We start from the raw sequence: 9,658 nt of genomic DNA on the forward strand, positions 1-9,658 counted from the left end.
GGGAGTAGTTTTAGCCTTTTTCATTGGATAGTCCGTGATGATTGGCTGTCTTTATGGTTGCATGTATAGTTAAATGATTATCACCTTTTTCCAAATATAATAACTGATATTGAATCTCTTCTCAATGCAATGCAACTCCTGGTCTGAGAAAAATCGGTTGTTTACTTGTGTTGAGTGACTTCAGTTGAACATAAAATATGAACAACCAAAGGAATAAGAAGTTAAGACTAAGGAATCTGTAGCCCATCTGGACCAAATCTGTTTTTACGTTTGCAGTATTTTTCTCTCGTGGACTGTGGGTATTTGTGTTGTATATATCGTATTCTTTTCCTCCTACAGAAAGGAGGAGGTTGCCGCACTTACGTGCCTCGGTTTTAGCATAGAACAGAGCCATATGCTGTCACAGTTTTCTCCAAACTGTAGATTGGGATCCACTCCATTCTCGGTATGAGGCCAACGTTGTTTCTATTGTTGTTCTCTGGACAATGATCCGCTTTAGTTTTCTGACATCATGCAGACTCTTTGTATTGACATTTACCGTTTACGTCTGGTAATGGAAATGTTTGCGCAAAGCGTTTGAAGATTTTTTTTTTTTTTTTTAATTTTAATCCGGTCATGTGCAATTCACGATAGTGAATTCAAAACAGGCCAAGGTATTTCCATCTCTATCTAGGTTACGCTGTGCGCTAATAAAATATCCTCAGAGTAGGCCTGCAACAGTAGATTGCGTTATAATTAGGCGTACATCATCGATACATAGGATACAGTCCTCCTGATTGAAAACGAACCCTTCCCCCCGCAAAATTAGTTTGCACGGGAATAATGCTTCAGGCATTCAGGAGTGGTGTATGTACAAACATATCGAAGAAGAATTTGAATGAGTGGTATAGTTTTATTTCGAGATAATAAACATTTGGATAAAATTTATGTTCAGATAGGCCTGCTACCATTTGTATAGGTTATTTTGGTGCTTGCAATATAACGTAATCAGATTTTACCTCGTTGCCTAGCAACCGTTGGTAAAACACGTTTTGAGTCAACCTAGTTTTGAAAATCGGACGCTTTAAACCTAGAGAAATAATCAGCGGCTGTTATGGCTCTGCCTCTGCTCCCAGGGAGCTCATTGACCAGAAACGTAAATTAGTCACAAATCTTTCTTACTTACTGTTTAGTTTTGCAGGACATAGTAAAATATTGAATTTCAAAAAGTTTTAGACCAACAGTTGATCTTTAAACGTACAGTATGCCTATTGCTTTTAATAATCGTGGTGCTAGTGCTGCAAAAGAAGCTATTCTTTTAAATTAAGAATAACTTGCTACTTATCAATTAAAACTGTGTAATGCGACCATCAACTTGTTTATTCAGATAACTGTTCTGTATCCTCAGTTGGGAAAAGAAAAATTTAATAAGTCCCATCATTTTGAGTATGCAAATGGGGTACCAATGGTGGTGGGTGAAGACAAGGCAGACATTGATGGGCAGCATCGAGCAAAGAACCCAATGTTTCCAAAAGGAGAGGGCAGTAATGCCCCATCATGGCTAACCTTTGACAAACAGGTTTGTCACTGTTATACACTGTGTACAAAGACACTGACTTGATGGCCAAAGATGATCACACTTTGCAATATGTACCCTCTATGCCCTCGATTCTAGGTGCTGTGCTTTCATGCATATTTCCAAGAGGATGAGCCTCAGATGAGCGAGAAAGAACACAGGATCCGGAAGTGCAAGATTTATTTCTACCTTGAAGATAACACCATTCAAGTAATGGAGCCTGAGGTCAAGAACAGCGGAATCCTACAGGGTAAACTGCTCCAGCCAATCTGAAAAGCAAACAGATAACTGTTTTGTCTATTTTTATTTTTATTTGGGATTGGGCTGAGAAAGCTTTCTCTCCTCCTCAGGGACTCTTATTAAGCGCCAGCGTATTCCAATGCCATTTCCTGATGACGACCAGTTCTACAGCGTACACCATTTCAACATTAACCATGAGATGGTGCTTTACTCTAGGACCTTTATGATCACAGATTGTGACCACTTCACCCGCAAATTTCTGGAAAACCTTGGAGTGCGTCTCAATCCACCTGCTGTTACCCCTATGGATCCATACACCAACCAACGAAAGGAAGTGAGCAAGTGCACAGTGTCTACAAATTGCTATTTCCAAAAAATACAAGAAATCTAATATGCCAGTGTTTGCCACAGTGTTCTCTGAGTGTGTGCCTTTTAACCATGCAGATGGAATTAAGCATGAAACCACTGCGCCCATATGAGAGGCAACACACTTTAAGGCAGTTTCTGGATCATGACCGTAAAGTCCTGCGCTTCTATTGCTACTGGGACGACACAGAGAACATGTTTGGAGACCCCAGAGAGCTCATTTTGCTTTATTTTTTGGCCGATGATACCATAGAAATTCGTGAGGTCATATATCCAAACTCAGGCCGAGATGCTGCCTCGAAATTCCTGAACAGAAGTAAGCTTCCCAAGGTCAGTAGAGGAGCAGGCAAAGTTCAGTTTCACCAGGTTCAAGGTAATGAAAAAAAAGTCAGTAATTCCTCTTACCTGGAGGCCAGAGAGGATGAAGGCATTGGTAATTTATACCCACCATGAATCTGAGAGGGTAATACAACGTCTCCCTTTTTATGTCAGTTGAAATGTTTATGTGAAATCCCCAACAGTATGTCCCTTGATGTGCATTATACATGTCCTTCAAAATATAATGTAGTTATTGTCACTGTTCTTCAGGACCAGTTATAATAATGTTCTTTTGGCTCTCCTGAACAGCATGCTCCCATTTCTGTACATCAGCCTGGAGAAATAACAAACCGTCCTCTCCTTAATGTGTTTGGACGAATGGGACGAGGGGAACGCTATGTTCTGGACAGACAAGTATGTGAAGTATTTTAAGAGATAAATTCATATTAGCTGCACAGAATGAATCCACACTAGAAAAGAAGCTCACCCAAGAAGAATAATGTTTCCTGTTTCCTGTTTTACCTAGACAGGTGCTCTGAAGGAGGAGTTCTACAAGGATAGTGACTTGATCATAGGAGGAGTCATAAATGTCTGGGGCAGAAGAGTGGTAATCTGTGATTGTGATGAGTTCACTAAAGAGTACTACCATTCCACTTACGGCATTGGTGAGTTGCAGGATCATCATTCTTTTTCGGTCTTTTCATGCATTACACAAATATAACCACATGGTGTCATTGTTGGCTTTGAGTCTCATTCATCGGCATATATTTTGAACACAGTTTCTGCATTACTTGCTTTTATAACATGAAATGGATTCCCTCTGTTCCTTCATTTTATTAGCCTTTTATGATTATCTTAACTGCATATATATCCACTCACAGCAGCCCATACAGTGATATATTAACCGGTGAACTCACTACACTGGTAACAGATAACTGAAGAGGCTAAAGTAGCTAGGATGACATGAGCCTCTGACAAAAAACTTGTTTGCCTCTAAGAGGTGGAAGGGCTGTAGGCTAAATTCACACTTTTCCTCTAACATTTTGCTCCCTCATGCCTTTTTTCCTCTTCCCATGTTTCTCTCTTTTGTCCTCTCCATTTTTCTGTGCAGAGGACTTTGGTCCAGTGCAGTACAAATCCACTTTATCCAATAAGATAGCCCGACAGGTGCCACCCTACACTGGATTTGGGTCTGAGGAGGACTCCCTAGGCTCCTGCCTAGGTCTGATGCCCAAGCGCCCACAGAAGGACTTCCGGAAAGTGTTGGAGAAAGACAGGTATTCGATGGCTCTCCAGAAAGATCTCCCCAAAGGCATGCTAAGAACACTATTCTGCCTTCTAAGACCATTAATACTGCAAAAAAAAACAAAAATGCAAGCCTTGGACTGACCATATATGTGGTCTTGAGTTAGTTTTACTTTCTGTCACAAATATTTAAAAAAATTTCCCAAAGGACACTGGTGGATCGTATGGTATGTGTTGTGTAATTCCTTTTCCATTTCATTAGTCAAAAACTTCTGAAAAACCTAATGATGTCTAATGCTATCTATAATTCATATTTTATTACTGTACGTTCAGACATTCATGGCACCAAATATCATAACGCAGTAGGTGTATATATGACAGCCATGAAATGTTTTACCTTTATGTCAGACAAGGCATGGTGAGCAATGTGCTGAGATTTGTGGGTAAACTGGTAACAGACAACCCTAACGACAAACGCCGTGATTTCATCATCTCATTCTACCTCTGTGATGATACCATATCAGTGTTTGAGCTGCCTAAGAAGAACTCAGGTACTGTGCTTGGTGTTCTTCACATATGGTGTATTCCTCACATTTCGGCTCACTTTTAGACATTGGCAGCACTGTGCTACCGAGGAAATGTAGTGAGATGACCACAGTATGAACATTAGGATCACCTGTTTAGATTGTTTTTTACTGTATGTTGTAGGTCTGACTGAGGGTAAGTTCTTGGAGAGAAATCGTGTTAAGAAACCAGGCCAGGAGCTCTTTAAGAGTGAGATGTCAGAGTACATAAAGCCTCAGGATTTGTATGTGGGAGCCAGACTGATTCTCAATGACCATCCCTTCCAACTGGTGGATGCAGATGAGTTCACCTTCAGCTACATGGAACAGCATGCAGAGCAGGTCTGACATATCAGTGTGTCACCTCTATCTTCCCATGTTTACTTCATCCATCTCTCACTTATTTCCTTTCCTTTAATCTCTTCTCTTCTCCTCTCTTCTCTTCTCTTCTCTTCTCTTCTCTTCTCTTCTCTTCTCTTCTCTTCTCTTCTCTTCTCTTCTCTTCTCTTCTCTTCTCGTTTATAAAGAGGCACAGGTGTCTATTAACTTTTCCACAAGTTCATGTGTTCTTCATTGCTGAGGGACTTTGATTAATGAGAGAACCATGCACCTTCATCACATTACTCCAACTCTTCAGTCATATTCAGCTTTTTATTCTTGCCCAGTTCCCCAGGGCCAACATCAGGACCATTATTAATAAGATCAAGTCTTTCAATGAGGAAAAACAAAAGGAGATGGAGCAGTTCCTCACTAGGAGTGACCCAGGAAACACTGGCTACATTCAATATGAGCCCTTCAGGTAAGGAATCAGGAAAGATCAGAACATTTTATTTAAATGAAGCGGAATAATAAGAAGAGGGAAACTTACATGGAAATTGTGCTGTGCTGTCTAGCAGAAATTCCTCAGTGGTTGCAAACACTGCTGTCCTTGCTGTTGTGTAATGCTTATGGAAAATGGATGGAAAGAATGAGTTTTCAATCATACCACCAGATTGAATTCAATGCTCATCAGACAGCACTAATATTTTCATAGATTGACATATACATTGGTTGTCGTGGGGCTGATATTGATAAGCAAAAATTGTAGTCCTGATGGCACTGATGTTAATAAACATTGACATGGGTGCCCCTGTAGGATATTTCTGGCTGGTATGGACTGCCAGCTGTCACAACATGAGATTGTGACGTTGTGTCGTGCCTACTCTGTGTGGGAACAGCCAGAGGTGGAGGTGAGCTACATGCTGGCTGTGGCTCAGGACCAACTGAGAAAAAAGCAATTTGAGAGCTTTTCTGAAATGCTTCGGGCCTTCATTCATGAGGATAGAACTAGGTAGGAGGATATTCTATGAGGAGCACATTAAAGGAACCACCAAGTGCTGCTGTTCTGTGTTTTCATGATAGTTGTAAATATATTGTACCACAGCACTACTGCACTACTAATTGATAGTGTGTTCAAATCATCATACCTTGTGAGATTACATTATTTTACCTCTCCAGAAGTTTATATATTTCTTAAATGACTCCTCATATACTAAATACTAGTTGACACTCTCATAAAGATAAATATTCACAACACAGGCACGTACTTCCTATAGAGACAAAAACACTCGTGTGCACTCATAACGAGAGCCATACATGTACATATGAGGTTCAGAATCACTGGAGACTGATGAAGAAAACAAACACTCCTTCTGAGGTAGAGCAACCATCAATCTACAACCTTTAGCCCTCAGTTATAGGACCTGTGATCTGTTCCAGACACAGATCATCTCTTCAGACATATGATACAAAGTGAGTTAGGGACATTGATAACTTAGAACAGGAAAAGGTCAATGGGCATAACCTGTTCACCCAGACGTGTGGGAATGGCAGCTATTTTCAGGCTTTCTAAATGTCTTTGAAGTGATCTATGTCTGTTCACATCTGCCTCACCTTAAATGTTTTTTTGTGTCACTTTCAATTTGAAATAAAAGTAGACTTTAACTGTTATCTGTAGTTTACTGATGCTTAAACTGGATCAGAATCTGATTCCTGATTTTGGACTGCTTGCCCTATGCTTTTGACTGATGGTTTTGGTCAGTCGTATTTCTCTGTTGCCCTCTCTCCTTCCCCTGTGAATCTGAAGATCGGGACTCTTGTCCATCAAAGAGACCATAGTCATCTGCAGAGCGTTCAAGATGCCTTTGGTTGATGACCTACTAAGAGCCCTGCTCCAGAGGTGAGACAGACATAAACATAAAACATAAACAAAAGCTTAGATTTAATTTAGAGCTTTTTGATACCCCTATCACTGTACACAACTGTGTCCTACATTCACAACTGTGCAGGTTTGAGAAGGAGTCAGAGAATATTGACTACAATGCCTTCCTGTCCGGAATCAACTGGAGAGAGAATCCAGCTTCTCCGGTCGTACCAAATGATGCTTTCAAAGTGAGTAGCAGTACAGCGTTCTGTGTCCAATGTGTTTTATGACTGACAAAGACCAGCTAGAGTTCTCTCTTTGGCTTTTTCAAACTCCACAGTGCACAGGGTTTGTGGACATTTTATCCTTAACATACCCTAGAGACAATCAAACACACACAGTTTCAAAAACAGACTGAAACTAAGTGAATGTTTTGGAGAAGGAGGTCCAGGTGGCAGTGGTCCAGCCTCAGGTCCTCTTGCCCTGTGTAAAGAGCTTTGTGCACCTCCAAACCTCACTTCCCTCAAGTCAGCTTTCAGAAAAATTTACTAAGGCCCGCCGAGTTGTACTTGTTTTATTGCGGGGTTGTAATTTATTGCACCAACATGCTGCCTCTTGTACATTTTTTGCAGTGTCATTCTACCTCTGCACTTCCAAAGCCATATTAACCTTTCATAAGTCTTAGACCATGTAAATATCAGGGGTTTACAGACATTACTTTTTTCTGCCACTTTTGATAATTTAGCTCCCCTCATGAATGCTTTGTTAGATCAATGTTTCCCTGAGAATTATACATTGAACTGTGTTTTGGAATGAATATCCAACTGCAGTACAAAATCCAAAAAGCTTGAGACACTGTCTTTCTCTCTCCCCGTATATTTATGGGAGAAGAGGTACTGTTTGAGGAGATGGTAGCTTATGCCTTTTCCTGAATGTAAAACACTGACGTAGAAATGACAACAAATGTAAGCAAGTCAGCTGACATAAATCTGTACTCTATGGGTCTCACCCACCATTCAAGTGCATATTCTTAAAACTGTATTGTTATTATTGGTTTCAGTTTGGTTTAAATTTGAATGGAGAAACTGTACACCCAGCAGTTAAAAACATCAACTACTCTATCTTGCTGGAGGATGTCTTTGGTAAAGCCACAGACACTAATGACAGCTGAGAGAGAACTGCTTTAGTGCCCATCAGCTCCATCAACAACACCATCAACAGCAACATGCCACGCAGCTCAACCTGGTGCTAATGTGTATTTTCCTGAAATGAAAGTTTGGATTAAATTTTCATGCATGTAGCTATCTGTGTTCATGCTGAGTTGTGTTAAGTTGTTTCATTACATTGGTTAGGTAACTTTTATTTGACTTATATATGAATTCAGAACTGATTTGTCTGAGAACACAGAAGCATTATCATATGAGAAGACCATTAGATGTGTTTTACAGGGTGAGACAAGACAGTAAAGGATACAAGATGGTAAACAGAAACTCATTTCTGAAACTCATTTCACAGGCAGAAGGATGCCCAAATTGATGAAATTATTAGGAAAATCCTTATGTATTAAGCCAATAGGCAACAGCCAAAAGGGAGGAAATGACCAACCCCCATTGAGATTTTTACAATGCATTGACTTTTTAATGCTTTCTATGTGCCTTTTTCTTCATCCTCAGTGGGGCAGTATAGCTACAGAAGTGTACAATCTGGCATGTCACTTGCTGTTGAGCAGCAGATGAGGTACACTGTTGAGGGTACTGATGGGAGCCACTATAATCAAAACTTAAAATGTCCGCATCCTGGATCCCTACACACGTGTGCTGTAACAACAATCAACAACGACAATCAGTAAACGTGTGACAGGTCTCTGTGTAAAGTACAACATACTGTATATAAAGTACATTGAAAGCAGATGCCACTTCACAGGTGTGGCTCCCAAAATATCCGACCAGTTAATGTTTGTATGCAAAAAGTCATCTGGTCACCTATTACTTTTAATTACAGTTGTCTATTACTTTAGTAAAAAATATGATTCAGCCTGTCAGATAACTGCTAAGTTAATGACTTAAGAATAAGCTTGGGGAAAAAAACATTGTCACAACAGCAGACCAGACTACAAATGAAATAACTTCTGATGTATAAGTTTCAATGACCTGATTTGCTTAATTGGCAAAAAAGATTAATCTGTAGGCATGAAACATAAATGTATGTATGCTCACGTAGTGGTTTTGTTTGTGTATCTGGCCTGTCATCATGAGAGTTATTTGCCATATGTGGACAGAGTACCTGTGTTATTCCACAAATCAGACACATTACAGTAGATGGGATCTGGGTGGCTTGACATGTATCTGACAATCCGTGGTCTAGATGTCAGATCTTTCAGACAAAGTAATACAAATTACACCGTACATTAACAGATTAACAGTTGGCTTAAAATTGAAATCATTTTCATTTTAATCATAGCAGTTATTACAGGACAGTTCTGTTGGACTGCTTACTGTCTGGCACTCTAAAAAATTCTTAAACAATCTAGTTTTTTTCATACTGAAGAATATTAATGTTTCTGCTGTACTAGATACATGTTCTACATGAGATGCAATTTCTCTACCTTTCACATATTCACATTTTATTTTGACTCTTTATCATAGAAACAGCATGCACCATTAATGGCTTTATTTCAGTTTTGTAGATATCCTGACCAGGCAGTTTATGAAATGAAATAAATATAACCCTCTTGGTAATAGCATAAGAGGCATTATCCAATGTACTGTACCTTCTGCAAGACATCTGTGGCCTGATCCCAATATACAAAGTATTATTCAGCATTATAATTTGAGCCAGTTATCTGCTCAGAAGTTTCCATCTTACGTGGTTGACGGATGCGTGAACATAGGAAAATAGCGCACTACACAGGAAACCCACATGGAAACAACCATCTGTTAAATATCACCATCAGACTCAAACCATTCAGTCTACTGGCAGCACATACTTATCATATGAAACAACCAAGTACATGAGTGGCTTAAAATGTGTTGACATCTCTGAAGTACAGTAGATGAACTTGATTTACCATGGTATTAATTTTTCGAAGGCCACAAGGCACAGCTCAGCATCTTGAAGACAAGAGTCTTGGAAACACACACTCTTGTCATGATCAAGGAGTTCAGAAAACCTTTAGGTTCATATTAACAA

General features: G+C 39.7%; 1 protein-coding gene across 1 annotated transcript; it reads left to right on the forward strand.

The window, feature by feature from the left end:
- The first annotated feature begins 1,093 nt into the window (after positions 1 to 1,093).
- Positions 1,094 to 7,640, forward strand: LOC115823171 (EF-hand domain-containing family member C2-like). Its single transcript, XM_030787200.1, has 15 exons — positions 1,094 to 1,135; positions 1,388 to 1,558; positions 1,655 to 1,805; positions 1,906 to 2,129; positions 2,240 to 2,491; positions 2,789 to 2,893; positions 3,006 to 3,144; positions 3,591 to 3,756; positions 4,133 to 4,289; positions 4,444 to 4,629; positions 4,953 to 5,086; positions 5,423 to 5,617; positions 6,413 to 6,505; positions 6,615 to 6,717; positions 7,530 to 7,640. Exons 1-15 carry the CDS (start codon positions 1,094 to 1,096, stop codon positions 7,638 to 7,640), a joined length of 2,229 nt encoding a protein of 742 aa, XP_030643060.1.
- The last annotated feature ends 2,018 nt before the right edge of the window (positions 7,641 to 9,658 follow it).

Source organism: Chanos chanos, chromosome 10 (genome assembly GCF_902362185.1).
Source record: "Chanos chanos chromosome 10, fChaCha1.1, whole genome shotgun sequence".
Taxonomy (NCBI): Eukaryota; Metazoa; Chordata; class Actinopteri; order Gonorynchiformes; family Chanidae; genus Chanos; species Chanos chanos.